General features: G+C 42.4%; 1 protein-coding gene across 4 annotated transcripts; it reads left to right on the forward strand.

Moving 5' to 3' along the window:
* The first annotated feature begins 13 nt into the window (after window positions 1–13).
* Window positions 14–19,685, forward strand: LOC109875312 (NACHT, LRR and PYD domains-containing protein 3). Of its 4 annotated transcripts, XM_020467626.2 has the most exons (15): window positions 14–67; window positions 492–568; window positions 6,918–7,166; window positions 7,366–7,395; window positions 7,528–9,238; window positions 10,189–10,269; window positions 10,671–10,835; window positions 11,995–12,051; window positions 12,308–12,400; window positions 13,480–13,545; window positions 13,760–13,903; window positions 14,236–14,391; window positions 14,915–15,004; window positions 18,354–18,728; window positions 18,769–19,685. In XM_020467626.2, the coding sequence occupies exons 2-14, from the start codon at window positions 550–552 to the stop codon at window positions 18,700–18,702; spliced, it is 3,210 nt and encodes a 1,069-aa protein (XP_020323215.2). In that variant the 5' UTR covers window positions 14–67; window positions 492–549; the 3' UTR covers window positions 18,703–18,728; window positions 18,769–19,685. The 4 variants fall into 4 exon arrangements, with proteins under 4 accessions (XP_020323215.2, XP_020323214.2, XP_031666577.1 ...); XM_020467625.2 differs by having other exon boundaries at window positions 18,354–19,685; XM_031810717.1 differs by lacking the exon at window positions 13,480–13,545 and having other exon boundaries at window positions 18,354–19,685.
* The last annotated feature ends 1,034 nt before the right edge of the window (window positions 19,686–20,719 follow it).

A 20,719-nucleotide genomic window follows, 5' to 3' on the forward strand; every position in this document is an offset into this window, starting at 1 on the left:
CCTCTTCACCGGACGTGCTACCTGTCCCAGACCTGCTGTTTTCAACTCTCTAGAGACAGCAGGAGAGGTAGATACTCTGAATGATCGGCTATGAAAAGCCAACTGACATTTACTCCTGAGGTGCTGACCTGTTGCACCCTCTACAACCACTGTGATTATTATTATTTGACCCTGCTGGTCATCTATGAACATTTGAACATCTTGGCCATGTTCTGTTATAATCTCCACCTGGCACAGCCAGAAGAGGACTGGCCACCCCTCATAGCCTGGTTCCTCTCTAGGTTTCTTCTTAAGTTCTGGCCTTTCTAGGGAGTTTTTCCTAGCCACCGTGCTTCTACACCTGCATTGCTTGCTGGTTGGGGATTTAGGCTGGGTTTCTGTACAGCATTTTGAGATATCAGCTGATGTAAGGAGGGCTTTATTAATACATTTGATTTGATCTATTTCATGGGCATATAATTGCAGTACCTTACTGATTGTTTCCCGAGTAGACAACCAGTGAAGAGACAGATGACTTCGTGCTGAGGTGTGACCTTTCCTGAGAGCAAAATGGAGTCGTCTGATCACAGTAAGTTAGACTTGGATATGGTGAGACTATACAGAACTATACTAATACACTACTATAGCTACAGTCAATCCTGAGGTTATATGTAGTTTATAACAGAGTTTCGGGAAGAGAGCTTTAAGCTTCCCTGCAAACAACAATAAGTTGTTAGGACGTCCCCGGGACATCACAAAATGGCCTCCTAAAGTCGTCAGGACGTTGTGTCATGGTCTCCTAGAAGATTTGTCTAGTTCCCGGTTGGTCCCGGGAACGTCCCCGAGAATGTTTTTAGGATGTTCTTGGGATGTTGTGTCATGGTCCCTTGGAGGTTTTGTCTAGTTCCCAGATAGTTCCGGGGACATCCATGAAAATGTTTTAAAAACCTTTTTGGGACGTTGTGTCATGATCCCTTGGAGGTTTTGTCTAGTTCCCAGATAGTTCCGGGGACATCCATGCAAATTTTTTAAAAACCTTTTTGGGATGTTGTGTCATGGTCCTCCAGAGGTTATTTCTTGTTTCAGTTTGGTCGTTGGGACGTCCAAGGAAGTTTTTAGGATGTTCTTGGGACGTTGTGTCATGGACCCTGGAGGTTTTATCTAGTTCCCGGTTTGTCCCGGGGATGTTTTTAGGACTTTTTTGGATTGTTGTGTCATGGTCCCCTGAACATGCTTAGGGCATTGTGTCATGGTCCCCTGAACATGCTTAGGGCATTGTGTCATGGTCCCCTGAACATGCTTAGGGCATTGTGTCATGGTCCCCTGAACATGCTTAGGGCATTGTGTCATGGTCCCCTGAACATGCTTAGGGCATTGTGTCATGGTCCCCTGAACATGCTTAGGGCATTGTGTCATGGTCCCCTGAACATGCTTAGGGCATTGTGTCATGGTCCCCTGAACATGCTTAGGGCATTGTGTCATGGTCCCCTGAACATGCTTAGGGCATTGTGTCATGGTCCCCTGAACATGCTTAGGGCATTGTGTCATGGTCCCCTGAACATGCTTAGGGCATTGTGTCATGGTCCCCTGAACATGCTTAGGGCATTGTGTCATGGTCCCTGAACATGATAGGGCATTGTGTCATGGTCCCCTGAACATGCTTAGGGCATTGTGTCATGGTCCCCTGAACATGCTTAGGGCATTGTGTCATGGTCCCCTGAACATGCTTAGGGCATTGTGTCATGGTCCCCTGAACATGCTTAGGGCATTGTGTCATGGTCCCCTGAACATGCTTAGGGCATTGTGTCATGGTCCCCTGAACATGCTTAGGGCATTGTGTCATGGTCCCCTGAACATGCTTAGGGCATTGTGTCATGGTCCCCTGAACATGCTTAGGGCATTGTGTCATGGTCCCCTGAACATGCTTAGGGCATTGTGTCATGGTCCCCTGAACATGCTTAGGGCATTGTGTCATGGTCCCTGAACATGCTTAGGGCATTGTGTCATGGTCCCCTGAACATGCTTAGGGCATTGTGTCATGGTCCCCTGAACATGCTTAGGGCATTGTGTCATGGTCCCCTGAACATGCTTAGGGCATTGTGTCATGGTCCCCTGAACATGCTTAGGGCATTGTGTCATGGTCCCCTGAACATGCTTAGGGCATTGTGTCATGGTCCCCTGAACATGCTTAGGGCATTGTGTCATGGTCCCCTGAACATGCTTAGGGCATTGTGTCATGGTCCCCTGAACATGCTTAGGGCATTGTGTCATGGTCCCCTGAACATGCTTAGGGCATTGTGTCATGGTCCCCTGAACATGCTTAGGGCATTGTGTCATGGTCCCCTGAACATGCTTAGGGCATTGTGTCATGGTCCCCTGAACATGCTTAGGGCATTGTGTCATGGTCCCCTGAACATGCTTAGGGCATTGTGTCATGGTCCCCTGAACATGCTTAGGGCATTGTGTCATGGTCCCCTGAACATGCTTAGGGCATTGTGTCATGGTCCCCTGAACATGCTTAGGGCATTGTGTCATGGTCCCCTGAACATGCTTAGGGCATTGTGTCATGGTCCCCTGAACATGCTTAGGGCATTGTGTCATGGTCCCCTGAACATGCTTAGGGCATTGTGTCATGGTCCCCTGAACATGCTTAGGGCATTGTGTCATGGTCCCCTGAACATGCTTAGGGCATTGTGTCATGGTCCCCTGAACATGCTTAGGGCATTGTGTCATGGTCCCCTGAACATGCTTAGGGCATTGTGTCATGGTCCCCTGAACATGCTTAGGGCATTGTGTCATGGTCCCCTGAACATGCTTAGGGCATTGTGTCATGGTCCCCTGAACATGCTTAGGGCATTGTGTCATGGTCCCCTGAACATGCTTAGGGCATTGTGTCATGGTCCCCTGAACATGCTTAGGGCATTGTGTCATGGTCCCCTGAACATGCTTAGGGCATTGTGTCATGGTCCCCTGAACATGCTTAGGGCATTGTGTCATGGTCCCCTGAACATGCTTAGGGCATTGTGTCATGGTCCCCTGAACATGCTTAGGGCATTGTGTCATGGTCCCCTGAACATGCTTAGGGCATTGTGTCATGGTCCCCTGAACATGCTTAGGGCATTGTGTCATGGTCCCCTGAACATGCTTAGGGCATTGTGTCATGGTCCCCTGAACATGCTTAGGGCATTGTGTCATGGTCCCCTGAACATGCTTAGGGCATTGTGTCATGGTCCCCTGAACATGCTTAGGGCATTGTGTCATGGTCCCCTGAACATGCTTAGGGCATTGTGTCATGGTCCCCTGAACATGCTTAGGGCATTGTGTCATGGTCCCCTGAACATGCTTAGGGCATTGTGTCATGGTCCCCTGAACATGCTTAGGGCATTGTGTCATGGTCCCCTGAACATGCTTAGGGCATTGTGTCATGGTCCCCTGAACATGCTTAGGGCATTGTGTCATGGTCCCCTGAACATGCTTAGGGCATTGTGTCATGGTCCCCTGAACATGCTTAGGGCATTGTGTCATGGTCCCCTGAACATGCTTAGGGCATTGTGTCATGGTCCCCTGAACATGCTTAGGGCATTGTGTCATGGTCCCCTGAACATGCTTAGGGCATTGTGTCATGGTCCCCTGAACATGCTTAGGGCATTGTGTCATGGTCCCCTGAACATGCTTAGGGCATTGTGTCATGGTCCCCTGAACATGCTTAGGGCATTGTGTCATGGTCCCCTGAACATGCTTAGGGCATTGTGTCATGGTCCCCTGAACATGCTTAGGGCATTGTGTCATGGTCCCCTGAACATGCTTAGGGCATTGTGTCATGGTCCCCTGAACATGCTTAGGGCATTGTGTCATGGTCCCCTGAACATGCTTAGGGCATTGTGTCATGGTCCCCTGAACATGCTTAGGGCATTGTGTCATGGTCCCCTGAACATGCTTAGGGCATTGTGTCATGGTCCCCTGAACATGCTTAGGGCATTGTGTCATGGTCCCCTGAACATGCTTAGGGCATTGTGTCATGGTCCCCTGAACATGCTTAGGGCATTGTGTCATGGTCCCCTGAACATGCTTAGGGCATTGTGTCATGGTCCCCTGAACATGCTTAGGGCATTGTGTCATGGTCCCCTGAACATGCTTAGGGCATTGTGTCATGGTCCCCTGAACATGCTTAGGGCATTGTGTCATGGTCCCCTGAACATGCTTAGGGCATTGTGTCATGGTCCCCTGAACATGCTTAGGGCATTGTGTCATGGTCCCCTGAACATGCTTAGGGCATTGTGTCATGGTCCCCTGAACATGCTTAGGGCATTGTGTCATGGTCCCCTGAACATGCTTAGGGCATTGTGTCATGGTCCCCTGAACATGCTTAGGGCATTGGTCCCTGACATGCTAGGCATTGTGTCATGGTCCCCTGAACATGCTTAGGGCATTGTGTCATGGTCCCCTGAACATGCTTAGGGCATTGTGTCATGGTCCCCTGAACATGCTTAGGGCATTGTGTCATGGTCCCCTGAACATGCTTAGGGCATTGTGTCATGGTCCCCTGAACATGCTTAGGGCATTGTGTCATGGTCCCCTGAACATGCTTAGGGCATTGTGTCATGGTCCCCTGAACATGCTTAGGGCATTGTGTCATGGTCCCCTGAACATGCTTAGGGCATTGTGTCATGGTCCCCTGAACATGCTTAGGGCATTGTGTCATGGTCCCCTGAACATGCTTAGGGCATTGTGTCATGGTCCCCTGAACATGCTTAGGGCATTGTGTCATGGTCCCCTGAACATGCTTAGGGCATTGTGTCATGGTCCCCTGAACATGCTTAGGGCATTGTGTCATGGTCCCCTGAACATGCTTAGGGCATTGTGTCATGGTCCCCTGAACATGCTTAGGGCATTGTGTCATGGTCCCCTGAACATGCTTAGGGCATTGTGTCATGGTCCCCTGAACATGCTTAGGGCATTGTGTCATGGTCCCCTGAACATGCTTAGGGCATTGTGTCATGGTCCCCTGAACATGCTTAGGGCATTGTGTCATGGTCCCCTGAACATGCTTAGGGCATTGTGTCATGGTCCCCTGAACATGCTTAGGGCATTGTGTCATGGTCCCCTGAACATGCTTAGGGCATTGTGTCATGGTCCCCTGAACATGCTTAGGGCATTGTGTCATGGTCCCCTGAACATGCTTAGGGCATTGTGTCATGGTCCCCTGAACATGCTTAGGGCATTGTGTCATGGTCCCCTGAACATGCTTAGGGCATTGTGTCATGGTCCCCTGAACATGCTTAGGGCATTGTGTCATGGTCCCCTGAACATGCTTAGGGCATTGTGTCATGGTCCCCTGAACATGCTTAGGGCATTGTTTCATGGTCCCCTGGAGGTTTTGTCTAGTTCCCACTTTGTCCCTGGGAAGTACCCTAGGAAGATTTTAGGACATTCTTGGGAGGTTGTGTCATGGTTGGGACGTTGTGTCATGGTTGGGACGTTGTGTCATGGTTGGGACGTTGTGTCATGGTTGGGACGTTGTGTCATGGTTGGGACGTTGTGTCATGGTTGGGACGTTGTGTCATGGTTGGGACGTTGTGTCATCGTCCTCTGGACCCAAGAAGGTCCTGAAACCAGGAATTACACAAAGGGCCCAGAGAGAATGTCCCCTTGGGACAATCACGTGACGACTTCAGGACTAGTTAAAGGAAAGTCATGAGAACGTCGTAAATCGGTCCTGACATAGTCCTCAGTGATGTCCTGGGTCCATCTAAACCTTGGTTCACTAACTGAAGCTGCCCCCACCAGCAGAAGGGCCAGCACAACCTTGGGGGGTCCAACCCCGATACACAACTATCACCCCCCCGCCAAAACCCTCAAATACTAAACTCTACCAACTACTAGCAGCAAAACTTGTGTAGTGTGTGTAGTCTGCTGTTTATTATACCGTACCACTTGATTGTGTTTATTGTGTCTCCTAACTTTGACATGTCAAAGTAGTAGCCTACAGTACCATCTTGTGGTCAGCTATTGAACTGATCAGAATTATGATGCTGCAGTCTTCCCTAATCATTTTTTTTGCAAGGGACATGCATGTAACCTACTCATGTAACCAAGATGATAATCAAACAAGATGACATGTGCCATTTATAACCTTTTTAACAGGCAGTTCGATCCGGCAGTTATTTTAAACCAATTTACAATTAAATTAAACATATACATTTTATTTGGCATATTGTATAAAATGGGAAATTGCAAGTTTGTAAAATGTTGTTGACCTCAAACACCTAATTTAAGAATGATTAAGCTACTAATATGTTGTTTTACAATTTTAGGAACTCTTAAAAATATGCTTTACCAGGCAGTTGAGTGGTCCATTAAAGGAATGCTATTAAGTCAAAGCTAGTGATAATGGACTATGGAGAAATATTGTTATGGGATTTTTTTGTCTGTGCAAATACAAAAATCCTTTCAAATCCATATAATTAGTTACTGTCTGTCTGTTATCTTCAATGTGTTTCACAATATCATTCAGTACATGTAATTGTACTTGTATTTTAAGTATATAAACTGTAAATGCATTAATTTATATGCATTTCAATATTGTATCACATTTGATATCCATCCTCATGTATCCTATCTTCCATTAAAGGTAGAGTAAATGAAGAAGACAGTCATTTTTTAGATTTAAAAAGTCTATGCTAATTCCAATCCAAAATGTGTATACTCTAATTGGTCAACTCAACTTGGCTGGTTGAGATGCATCGTGGTTGAGTTGCTTGCAATGCATTATCTATCAAAGTAATGCTAACAAAAATTCATTTACTGAGACTAAATACACATATTTTGCAGAAAGAAAAAAAAATCCAGATATTTTTATTCTTCTTGCTGTGCCAGTTAAAGTGTAAATAATTGGTATATTCTTGATAATAATGAAAGTTAACCTGTGCCCTCCATAGATGCTGAGTTGGTGGATGAACACAGGTCCCAGCTCATTCAGAGGGTCACCATGGTGATGCCTATAGCTGATGAGCTGCTCGCTGAAGGCATGATCCATAAAGAGATGTACTCCAACATCAGCGCTGCCAGAACTGATGAGGACAAAATGAGGGAGCTCTTTAAAGCCCTTCACTCTGGAGGAAACAAAGTGAAATCTGCCTTTCTCTCCACACTGAGGGAGAATGAACCTCATCTGGTCCAGGATTTGGGTGAGTGAAGATGTACACAGACATGTAATCTTGAGAGACAGTTTGTAGAGGAAAAGGTGAAACTGACTGTTGTGTTTTAACATTTAATGGATATTAGGTTGTAGTCAGAGTCTGCCACAACAACATCTTGTGTGAAAACTTGTACTGTAATAACACTTTAATTTGAGGTATTTATTCATCATTTGTATAATTTACATAGAATTCCACATCAAACAAGGAGATCAACAAGGTAAGCCATGTCTTTTCCACCTTTAAATATCAACATTAATATGATTCAAATATTATGATTTAAACAGTGTTTGTTTTCAACAGAAAAAGTTTTGTAAAATGATGAATTGCCTTTTATTGTATCAACATGTAGAGAACACAAGCACAGCAACCCTAAAGTACAAGGAATTCATCAGAGGTGAATATGCCACAGTGCAGGAGTACAACTCTCTCCCTGGAGAACATGTGAAGCTAGATGATCGCTACACTGAGCCTCTAATCATCCAGAAACACCGTCAGCAGAGAGAGAGAGAGGAGGAGATCCGCTCCAGAGGACAGAACTTTCATCACGTCATGGGCCAGAGGGACAGCGAGGCCTACAAGAGTACCAAAGTGGAGTGGCTGTTTGATCCAGACGAGCACGGTGACATTCAGAGAACAGTGATACTGCAGGGCCACTCTGGAACTGGCAAGTCATTTACCAGTCAGAAGATCATGTCTGACTGGGCCTTTGGAAGACTTTACGAAGAACGATTTGACTTTGTTTTTCACCTGAGGTGCAAAGAACTGAACCAGGCCACTGGGAGAAAAAGTCTGATGGATCTGCTTGACTACGATCAGAGTTCATCATCAATGATCAAGCAGGTCCTTCACCAGTCTCCTGAGAGGGTTCTCTTCCTGGTAGACGGCTTTGATGAGCTCAAATTCTCACTTGATGTACCTAAAGACTCCCTTCCCAGGGACCCGTGGACACAATGCTCCCCCGAAGTGACACTGAGTGGCCTGATACGGAAACAGATATTGCACGAGTCCTTCCTGCTTGTTACCACCAGATCCACAGCGTTGGTTGAAGTGGTCAAACATCCAGTGAGATACGCTGAGATATTGGGCTTTTCTGAGGAAGGCGTGAAGGTCTACTTTGAGAAGTTTTTCAAACAGAAGCAACACTCACAGCAAGCCTATAACTCTGTGAGGGAAAATGAAACCCTTTTCACAGCATGTTTCATTCCAGTCATCTGCTGGATCATTTGCACAGTTTATAGGGAGCAGTTTGATGAAGGCACAGAGATGATACAATCGCTGGAGACCACCACCTCCATCTTTGTTGAATTTGTTGCCACGCTGTTGAAGCACCACTGTCAGGATTTGGGTCAGTCAGCTCTTACTATCCTCCAAGGACTAGGCAAGCTGGCAGAACAGGGAATGGAAGAGCAGCAAGTCTTATTTCACCATGATAGTGTGTCACAGACAGTGTCAGATCCTTCCAAAGTCCCCTTCTTGTGTAAGTTTCTCCAAAAGAAAAGAGTAAGTCAGACCACTATGTACAGCTTCATGCACCTCAGCTTCCAGGAGTTTTTCACAGCCCTCTCATACATGCTACTGGGTGATGAGGAAGCCCAGGAGAAAGTTAGAGAGCTACTTTCTAAGGTTCGACATGGACTGCAACACTTTCACCTCCTGCCCATTGTTCAATTTCTCTTTGGCATCTTAAACAAGGAAGTTGCAAAACGACTGGAGGAAAAATACATCTCATGTTCTCAAGGAATCTGGACCCAGCTCAAACATTTTATTCTGGAAGTCATTGAAAAAGGAAAGGAGGATCAAATCGTTAGACGTACAATGCAGCTTTTCACATTTCATTGTCTATATGAGCTCCATGCAGATGATTTTGTTAAAGAAGCCATGGAAACATACACAGACATTAACATGTCAGGAAGTCCCCTGAAGAAAACAGACTGTTGGGTGTTGATGTATTGTCTTCAGCATTGCCAGTCTATCGAATGTCTTGAACTGAGTGGGTGCAATTTAACTGCAGAGAACATGAAAATCCTTCTGCCAGCGTTGCAGAAATGTAAAGCTCTTGTGTGAGTGAGTATTGTTGCTTGTCCCTTTAATGTAGATAGCCTATTTTTACCAATGTTTTTGATTTTGAATAAATAATGTAAACTGAATTATGCTCAGTTTCTCCTGCAAGCTCATCATTGGAGCCAAGGGAGATCATTTCCATAATGGATATTTAAGTAATAAACCATGAGAACCCAGGGATTATCGTGTGATAACTCCCGACCTAAGGGATGTTCTTCGGCCGAGGGCGAAGCCAAAATCAATGGCATCTAGCTAGCTAGCACAGGTTTAATGATGATGAGACATGAACTTAAATATATCATTATTTAATAAATCATTTATAAAAAGGCAAAATCCAGCTGATTGCCAAGTTAATAATATAGTCATGGAAGATTGCTAGGCAAGTGTTACTTCTCCTTAGCTTTAGTTAGCTATCTAGCTAGCATACACACGATCACATCAAGCAGCTGAAATGACGACAAAACTATGTGCATTTTCATTTGTTTTACCTTTGTTTCAGTATTGCAATTTATTTGGATTTATCCATTATAATGATGCAGATAAATTAATTCACCTGGCTCCGAGAAGCTGTCAGTCTCGTCACGCTCATATGTATTGCACGGGGGAGCTAACAAATAAATGCAACATGTTGGTTAGGCACACAGCAAGGTTTATGTTATTAACCCCAGCTGTACCAAACCAGGCAAGAAGCACGTGGAAATGATGTCTAGAAACGTTTTCCTGGGGGGATTAAGTTTATGAATGCCTGTCTGGGCTACAGGAAAGTGGATGCACATTGATACTTTAAATGGAATTAAGGCATCATGGCATTTATTCCCTGCTATCAACCAATCAGCATCCAGGATTCAAACAACCTGTTTTATATATTTAAAAAAAACAATTTTAACTCTTCGATGAATTCTTTCTGACATATCAGTCACTTGATGTTTTTTTGGGACACTGTTTGTAGGTTGCAGGTGGACGACCTAGCCGATGATGATTTAGATGGTCTGTTGGCAGCGCTGGGAGAAGGAAAGAGTTTGGAGCTGGAGTAAGAATCACATGATCTTTACTGTAACATCATACCTTATTCACCATAAACAGTTTTCCAGTTTAATTTACTGCATCTCTACATTAACAACCTCAGACCAATTCATACCAATTATATGAATAATCATTTCTCAATAACTTTTCTACCATCAGTCTACTACTTTGAAACAACATTATTCAAACCACACTAGTCTGTTATTAGTGATGGTTCACACACACCTTCAACAAACATCCTTCATTAAGTTTGATAACCAGATTCATATATGTGTTTGATAAAGAAATATTACATTTACTATTCATGTTTCTGTTACGTTCTGGATGTTTTTAGAGGGACTGTTTATGTTCTCTCTCTTTTAAAATTGTGTTTTCTTTGCCTAACTCCAATTCTTCTGTATATTTCAGTCTGCGTAACACCAACGTCTCTGAGAAAGTACAGGACTTGCTTGTTGCTCTCACTAAACACAAAACCAGAAAAGTTCAAATTGGAGTGAAGTCCATCACCAGAAATACAGCTGACAAATTCATGTCCCTCATCAATAAGGCACATGGAGTCTTGGATCTGATAAAGTATGTCTGAACTTTAATTTTAGCTCCCAATCAACTGATTATATATCATACAATATTACATTGAATTGATTGTCTTTGAAAACAGCAGGCAGCAGAATGCCTCAAGCTACCGATCAAAAGTTTTGGGTCACTTAGAAATGTCCTTGTTTTTGAAAGAAAAGCACATTTTTTGTCCATTAAAATAACATCAAATTGATCAGAAATACAGTCTAGACATTGTTGTTGTAGTAAATTACTATTGTAGCTGGAAACGGCAGATTTTTTATGGAATATCTACATAGGCGTACAGAGGCCCATTATCAGCAACCATCACTCCTGTGTTCCAATGGCACGTTGTGTTAGCTAATCCAAGTTTCTAATTTTAAAAGGCTGATTGATCATTAGAAAACCCTTTTGCAATCATTGTTAGCACAGCTGAAAACTGTTGTTCTGATTAAAGAAGCAAAAAAACTGGTCTTCTTTAGACTAGTTGAGTATCTGGAGCATCAGCATTTGTGGGTTCGATTACAGGCTCAAAATGGCCGGAAACAAAATACTTTCTTCTGAAACTCGTCAGTCTATTCTTGTTCTGAGAAATGAAGGCTATTCCATGCAAGAAATTAACCAGAAACTGAAGATCTGTTGACAATACAGCCCAGCCCTGAATGAGCATGTACTGTATAATGCAATATTTCCTTTCCTGTTGAGCTTTTTCTATAGGGCATTATAACACTTTGCTTCATAAGACATTATACAGCCTTGATCATAATGCTATATGAACGTGGTCATTCTTATGAAAGCATTTGTAAACCTATGGAAAAACTTGCACTTGCCTTGCAAGTTTTACCTACTCTGACATGTGATATGTGGTTGTCGCAACTAGTGTGAATGTACTAGCTGTCAGTGACTCTGGATAAGAGCTTCTGCTAAATGACTAACGTGTCAGTGAAATGTAGTCCTATGGTAGATGTTTGTGAGCAGTTATTAGCAACTACTGTATGTCATACATCACAATGCTTTATGCATTGATCATAAGGCATTATAAATGTGCTTAATGCATTATGAGGATATTAATGGAGATTATTTATGGGAGGTGTTACCAAAATTGAACAATACATAATTTCCACAATAATACTGTATATTAAATTGTCAAGAATATGACTTATCACTGTTTCCTCAGGCTTCATAGTTGTGGGAATGTTGCATTGAGTGTCCAGCTACAGAAAGATGGAGTGAGGTGAGTATCTTTTAATATCAATTGTATTTTGGTTTTCAGTTGAAATGAATGTAGAAATGTGTATTTGATTGAATTTGACTAACAGTTGTACAGATGATTTCTGAAAAGTTCATATTTGAATAACTGCCTCAAGTGGATGAAGAGGTTTTGTTTGTGAAAGTCATTTTCTGTGTTGTATCTTGTGTTTACAGTACGCATCTTGTCAATTAAATTATTCACGCAATATATTATATTTTTTAATCTCTTGTTTTTGAAGAGCTCCCCAGATTGTTCTTTGGTTAAAAGTGCCAGAGATGAAAATGATCTGTGACTCTATCAGAACATCTGGCTACAGTTTGACTGGAGTGAAGTAAGTATAATTTCACATCTCTCATACCGCCAAATCACACATTTCACAGCGGACATCTTTATTTATTGTACGTGTTATGGAGATGATTCGTTGAAGCACACAAGTGATGAGGAACCCTTTCTGAGACCTGAAGACGTCCCATGCTAATGCCTAGGTTTCAACTCAGTGAGCGAACACAATCCTATAGCTGTACTAATGCCTAGGTTTCAACTCAGTGAGCGAACACAATCCTATAGCTGTACTAATGCCTAGGTTTCAACTCAGTGAGCGAACACAATCCTATAGCTGTACTAATGCCTAGGTTTCAACTCAGTGAGCGAACACAATCCTATAGCTGTACTAATGCCTAGGTTTCAACTCAGTGAGCGAACACAATCCTATAGCTGTACTAATGCCTAGGTTTCAACTCAGTGAGCAAACACAATCCTATAGCTGTACTAATGCCTAGGTTTCAACTCAGTGAGCAAACACAATCCTATAGCTGTACTAATGCCTAGGTTTCAACTCAGTGAGCGAACACAATCCTATAGCTGTACTAATGCCTAGGTTTCAACTCAGTGAGCGAACACAATCCTATAGCTGTACTAATGCCTAGGTTTCAACTCAGTGAGCGAACACAATCCTATAGCTGTACTAATGCCTAGGTTTCAACTCAGTGAGCGAACACAATCCTATAGCTGTACTAATGCCTAGGTTTCAACTCAGTGAGCGAACACAATCCTATAGCTGTACTAATGCCTAGGTTTCAACTCAGTGAGCGAACACAATCCTATAGCTGTACTAATGCCTAGGTTTCAACTCAGTGAGCGAACACAATCCTATAGCTGTACTAATGCCTAGGTTTCAACTCAGTGAGCGAACACAATCCTATAGCTGTACTAATGCCTAGGTTTCAACTCAGTGAGCGAACACATTTTGATCCTATAGCTGTAGTTAAGACATCATTGTACTTGTTGAACTCTAGTTTATCTATGACATCACTAAGTAAGTAATATTATCACAAATCAACTACAGTTTATCTTCCTCATATAAGGTTTGGAGTAGTACAGTGAAAGATGTTGTTTTGCTCCTGATGACAGGTTGAGAGTGAGGCGTGTGGCTGACGAGGGCCCATTCCTCTACCCTACAAACAATTGTAGGTTAACGTAAGGGAGACTAATAAATTATACTTCCTAAATATTCCATATTTTGAAAATCTCAAATTGAACCTTGAAACTCTCACGGGTGATTTAAAAAAAAAAAATGTTTAATTGCATTTCATATAATTTGTGACTTGCTGCCATATAGTGATTAACTTTTCTCAACATACTGTAGCCAGACAGTGAATAAACATTCATTGGTATACATTCATGTGTACAGGTTACACATAGACTGGCCTCTCAGATGCGGCGTAGAGCGTGAAGGTCAACAGTCAGCACTCAGCAGCATTGAGATGTCCCTATACGGCGATGATGTATTTGACTGGAGACGCATCCTTCAGCTACGTCAAACTCTGAAGCAGAAGTAAAGACTACTGTCTTCAATTTAAATCTCAGCACGCAGCACACACACACACACACACACACGGTTATAGAGACGCACACTGGACAGCTGACAATGAGCCTTAAAGGTCATTTACACTTGAGCCAACATCTGCAGTGTTTATTATGAATGCGGTCTCTGCCAATGGTAGTGAAGTTGCTTTGAAAACGATGCTGTCTAGTGCTCTGCTCTATAACACACCTCAGATTGAATCCCGGCCAAACTATTACATATCTGCACGCAAACAAAAATATGTCAAAAGATTTTAATGGTGTCTGTGTCTATGTTTGTGTCACATGAATGACCTCTACCAGGCCAGAGTGGGATGAGCATGCTGATGAACTAATCTCCCTGCTACACTCTCAAACCTCTCTGGGTGAAATAGTTCTGTTGGTGAGCAGCATGACAGAGAGGTGTGCTGCCAGTGTAGTCTGTCTCAGCCAGGCCTGTTCCAACCTGAAGGACATAATGTGAGTTCAACCTACTATATTATCAGTGTAATCCGTCTCAGCCAGGCCTGTTCCAACCTGAAGGACATAATGTGAATCCAACCTACTATATTATCAGTGTAGTCAGTCTCAGCCAGGCCTGTTCCAACCTGAAGGACATAATGTGAGTTCAACCTACTATATTATCAGTGTAATCCGTCTCAGCCAGGCCTGTTCCAACCTGAAGGACATAATGTGAGTTCAACCTACTATATTATCAGTGTAATCCGTCTCAGCCAGGCCTGTTCCAACCTGAAGGACATAATGTGAATCCAACCTACTATATTATCAGTGTAGTCAGTCTCAGCCAGGCCTGTTCCAAACTGAAGGACATAATGTGAGTTCAACCTACTATATTATCAGTGTAGTCAGTCTCAGCCAGGCCTGTTCCAACCTGAAGGACATAATGTGAGTCCAACCTACAATACTATCATGGTCTGTGTTCTTATATTTGTTTCAGTGTTACTGTTCCACTCATGAATCCTCTATTCTCTTTCTCTCTTAGCCTTCAAGTAAATGGTTTCTTATTGGAGGAAGGAATACAATGCTTACGTGAATCAAAGAGGCGCCCAGATTGCCAGTTACTTCTCTTGGGGTATGGATGTACTTACTGTATATTATATTTTATACCATGGCATTGATGAATACTTGTTTCTGATTGGCTTGAAGGGCATTCTAGGGCGTGCATTATTTAAGTGATGTGGCCCAAGAAGCCGGTGTTTGGAGGATATATTGGCATGGGTGTTGTTTTGTTGAAGGCCGGCAAACTGTGCAATATACATCCTTCAAACACCAGATTCTCGGGCATTATTACTTTTTTACAACGGGTTACCAAATAATAATTTACATATTTTCATTAAAAACATTATTTTGATTGATTTATTCAAACTACTTCATCCTTCCTCAAGATTTAGTCCCGAGTCAAATCTAGGGTTGCTACCCAAGCCGCCTGGTCATTCGTTCGTTTGCCAGAGACACTACCCAGTCTTTTTGTTCTGTATCTATGGATGCAACCTAGTCGTTCGTTCTAAATTTTCCATTGCCATACTGGCTGGCAACATTATTAACCCTTGCTTGCTAGCTAGCCAGCTACAGCTAACTTACAGTCATGTCGAACAGTGCAGCCAGAATAACAGCAAATTAGCTGCATTTGCGTTTGTTTGAGTTGTTTTCTAGTGACATTTATTTTGAATACATCCCTAACAATGAGCTTATGATATGTGCTTTTGCCTTGCATAGAACAAACATATGCTTTCTTGCCAGGACACTGTTGTTCAAACGACAGATGTTTATTAACAGTGAGAATCGCAGAATGGTGAACTTAACCAAACAACAGAGAGTTTTGACTGTGTGATATTAGATTGCTTCTTGTGTAAATATTTTCTGTCTGGATTTGAATGATTTGTATGTAGCCAACAACACAGCTAACACAATCACTTCAAACTGAAGCTGGAAAGACAGCAAACTAGCTGAATATAATTTTTATAGTGGAGATCAAGTTCATAAATTGCCTGGCTGGGCTGATGAGACAGTGGATTGTGCAGTCAGATGGAACAGAGTAAAAATACATTTTAAAGTAATAGATTTAGCCGGTGGGAATTTGTGGAATAGACACCGGCTGGAATACGGATTTGACCAATCAGTATTAGACCCACCCATTGGATAATTCCCTATAATGCACGGTAGAATTCAATGGCTATAGTTCATTCTTACATGTTTTATTTTTGAGCTGCTTTTGAAAGCAAAAGTCGAATTGGAAACATTATTGACATTTGTTGAATTTGATTTTCATAATGGCAAGCTAATCAAATCAAATGTATTTATATAGCCCTTCGTACATCAGCTGATATCTCAAAGTGCTGTACAGAAACCCAGCCTAAAACCCCAAACAGCAAGCAATGCAGGTGTAGCACGGTGGCGAGGAAAAACTCCCTAGAAAGGCCAGAACCTAGGAAGAAACTTAGAGAGGAACCAGGCTATGTGGGGCAAGCTAGGACTGATGGTTTGGTTAGCTAAACTAGCAAGTCTGTTTGGTTACCACGGCAACTACTTTAGCTATCTAGTGAACTTGCAAGCTACTGTACTTCAGTGGATGATGAACACATTTTTACCAGCAAATGAACAAATGTCTAGCGGAAAATGTGTTCAATTATAGCCGTGGTATAAAAGGGATAATCAAATCGGGGCTCTAGAAAGTAATGCAACTCTGTGGAAGCATAGTTGCCAACTTAGCGACTTTGTCACTATATTTAGCGAGTTTTCAGACCCCTCTAAGCGACACATTTTCAAAAAAGGGTCTTGCGACAAATCTAGCGACTTTTTCTGGTGTTATTGGAGACTTTTGGAGACTGACGTGAAAGCACGTATCATTCTTACTCTTCTAAACTAGCAGCGGGTGCTGCTACCCCTGTCCCAAAGCACTCACAGGCGGCCCAGTCCTCGCGCAGCAGTCCCTCCCAGCTGCAGTCAGAGCAGGAGATGTTCACCCCTCCGCATCCAGACTGCAAATTAATCGGGCATGCGGGAAGCCGCAGCTGGCTGATCCCGCCCTGGCTTACATAAATGAAAACAATTAACCTGAATTAGGGACATACTAGTTACCATAATTTTCTCACATTGCCATTGACCGTTTTTTATATAGTCTCTTTTTGGTCCATTTAGATTGTATACAAAAAAATGTAAAAAAATGTTATGGTTAAAAACGGACTTGTTTTAGGCTACTAAGTGGACCATGAGGTTAAAAACCAAACCAAATTAAGAAAACGAAACAAAAAAACATTTTTTTTAAATAAAAACGAAGTAACTCCGCCAGAGTGTCTCTTTTGGGTGACTTTTGCCGGTCCCAAGCCAGGATAAAGGAGGAGGGTTGGAATTGTGACATAAAAAAACCCAAGAATCAACAGAAGAAAGTTCATTTGTAATTCTAATCATATTTAGGGTGTTTTTTTACTCACTTTTTGTCTCTCCTACGACGTTATTCCTCTCTCCTACGACGTTATTCCTCTCTCCTACGACGTTATTCCTCTCCCACGACGTTATTCCTCTCTCCCACGACGTTATTCCTCTCTCCCACGACGTTATTCCTCTCTCCCACGACGTTATTCCTCTCTCCCACGACGTTATTCCTCTCCCACGACGTTATTCCTCTCTCCCACGACGTTATTCCTCTCTCCCACGACGTTATTCCTCTCTCCCACGACGTTATTCCTCTCTCCCACGACGTTATTCCTCTCTCCCACGACGTTATTCCTCTCTCCCACGACGTTATTCCTCTCCCACGACGTTATTCCTCTCTCCTACGACGTTATTCCTCTCTCCTACGACGTTATTCCTCTCTCCCACGACGTTATTCCTCTCTCCTACGACGTTATTCCTCTCCCACGACGTTATTCCTCTCTCCTACGACGTTATTCCTCTCCTACGACGTTATTCCTCTCTCCCACGACGTTATTCCTCTCTCCCACGACGTTATTCCTCTCTCCCACGACGTTATTCCTCTCTCCCACGACGTTATTCCTCTCTCCCACGACGTTATTCCTCTCCTACGACGTTATTCCTCTCTCCTACGACGTTATTCCTCTCTCCTACGACGTTATTCCTCTCTCCTACGACGTTATTCCTCTCTCCTACAGCGTCCCACACAATTTCATGCCGATTATGCAAATTAGGCAATGACGTCATTTAGCAACTTCTAGCAACTTTTAGGACAGCCAATAGCTACTTTCCTTACTGAGAAGTTGGCAACACTGCGTGGAAGGTCAGTCCACTTCGCTAGCGCGTTGTGAAACACACCTTCCACGTCGTTCCCTTATTTTCCATAGAACGCATAGCCCCTCGTTGATTATCTCTTACGTATCAGTTATTTGAGGCTTGAATAAACCAATGTTAATAATAGGGTGTGCCACTAGATCTCTTCAGGTGTTAATCATCCCTTACCTCTGCAGGAGGAGATGCAGGAAGCTTGCTGACCAGTGCTCTGAGGAGAAGGACAAGAGGCTCAGTTGTAATGACAACGTTTTACTCGCTCTACATGGAGAATCATTCATAGAGATTGTGTTAAGGCATGGGAAGGAAAGCGGTATTGATGACACGTGGAATGGGAACGAAGTCAATATTGATGACATGTGGAATGGGAACAAACTCGATGTTTATGACACGTGGAATGGGAATGAAAACGATAGTGATGACACGTGGAATGGGAACGAAAACGATAGTGATGGCACGTGGAATGGGAAAGAAAGCAATAGGCCTAGAGATGATATAAAGTGTAAAGGGTGTTGTGTTGTTGGATAGTGACCATGATGAAGACAACAGAGATGGTATAAGAAATATAACAAGAGGACAAAGACAACAGAGATGGTATAAGAAATATAACAAGAGGACAAAGACAACAGAGATGGTATAAGAAATATAACAAGAGGACAAAGACAACAGAGATGGTATAAGAAATATAACAAGAGGACAAAGACAACAGAGATTGTGAGAAATACAGCATACAAGAGACGGAGGACAAAGACAAGAGTGAAGAGACATACCTTTGATCCTGATACCACTTAGATTTGGACTGATACTAACTATACATACTGGAAATGTTTTTGGGGTGGTAATTTCAAAATGTAACTTTAGACTTTAGAAAGACTACAAGATTAAGCCAAATGAACTGAACAGATCTTACCTGCATTGGAGTCTTTATGGGAATGGTTCACACCATAAACAATGTAATATGCTGTATTGTTAAATATTATATGTACATTTCTGTATTATATGCACCACTAAACATGCCAATTTGAACTTTGCCACTGCAGTACTTCCTTCATTGTAATATATTTTACCCCCATGCATTTATTACCACCATACTTATGTTTATTCTTGATATTATTATTGTCTAATTAAATACATTATTACATGTAATTGTTCATACTATATATGTTTATGTTGTGTGTGTATACTGTTTGTGTACATTATTATTTCTACATTCCATCTGTTTATTGAATTGTCAGCACCATTTCACCAGGTCAAATCCCTGGTACATGTAAATTCTGAAATTTGTGATTCTGAATCTGATTCTGTGAGTAGAAGTGCAGGAGACAAGCAGCATTTCTCTGAACCTCTCATATTCACGGAAGATGGTGGTTCCCCCCATCTTATAAATAAGACATTACATTGAGTACACGTGGGAACTCCATACTGTTTTATGAAACTTAGGCTCCATACCGGTCTTACTATGAACAGTCCACCTTCTGATGGCATTCTTATTAAAACAAAATGGATATGTATTTGACTTCCCTCTTGTCATGGTTCAACCTGTCACCAGAGGGCGCCAGAGACTGTCCTGGAGACATTAATGACATTCAGGTGTGTCCTATTATGAATTATGAATTGTTTACAGTGTGCGTTTGTTTCCTGAGAGAGTTTTCATGATCCTTCGGCTACCGTATCTCAGTTAAGTATTAGGTTAATCCATAACCACTGATTCCTCATCTGGTCTCTTCTCTACACGTGGGTCCAACCTCACCACATTCCACCTCTGACTTACTGGTTGGAGGGGTGTTTTTATGTGTGTGGTGGGGGTAGGCCTTGAGATTGGTGATGTGTGTCCATCAATGCTTGAAGAATGTAACTTGTGCCTCTTGCCCCGTCAGACCCTAAAACGTATGCTTATTTTGCTCCCTTTCTTAAAAACACCATCGTAAACTTAAATTTTGGTCCAGTTAATGGTCAGTCTTTGTGGTCATGACTGTCTGTGAATGTGAGTGGTTGCATTTCTCCACCCTCCACCAATCGGCTGATTACAGGAACAGTGACCGGGTGTTGAACTACAGATTAGCCTTTAACCTTTGTACCCTTCTGCCTTGTGTGTATATAACTTGTCTAAAGTCTTTATACTTTAAATAAATCATTGTTGAGTATAGTATTTATATTTTTTACATTGTAATTGTGTGTGATGTTTGTACAACTGAATAAACAGAGTAAAATTTAAAAAAAAAGAGTTGCAGATGTATTGAATGGACGAATAATTAACCAATAAACTTTGTTTGTGGACCACCCTAATCCCAGTTATTTACGTTAAATTAACATACATTTTTTGAGAAGATAAATAACCTACTGATTCAAAACAACATGTACTACATGAGGTAAGCATCAAACGTTTTCGGAGATGCAGTTGTCTGGCTTTACTAGCTGTAGCCTGCAGTCAACGCAAAATATGGTGTACTGTTATTTTGAGAAAGCCAACATTTTCTGTATTATAATGAGACCATATGATACGACAGGTCAAATTGATTATTTTTGTCACGTTGTCCTACATTAA

The sequence above is a fragment of the Oncorhynchus kisutch genome, linkage group LG30 (genome assembly GCF_002021735.2).
Source record: "Oncorhynchus kisutch isolate 150728-3 linkage group LG30, Okis_V2, whole genome shotgun sequence".
In the NCBI taxonomy this organism is placed as follows: Eukaryota; Metazoa; Chordata; class Actinopteri; order Salmoniformes; family Salmonidae; genus Oncorhynchus; species Oncorhynchus kisutch.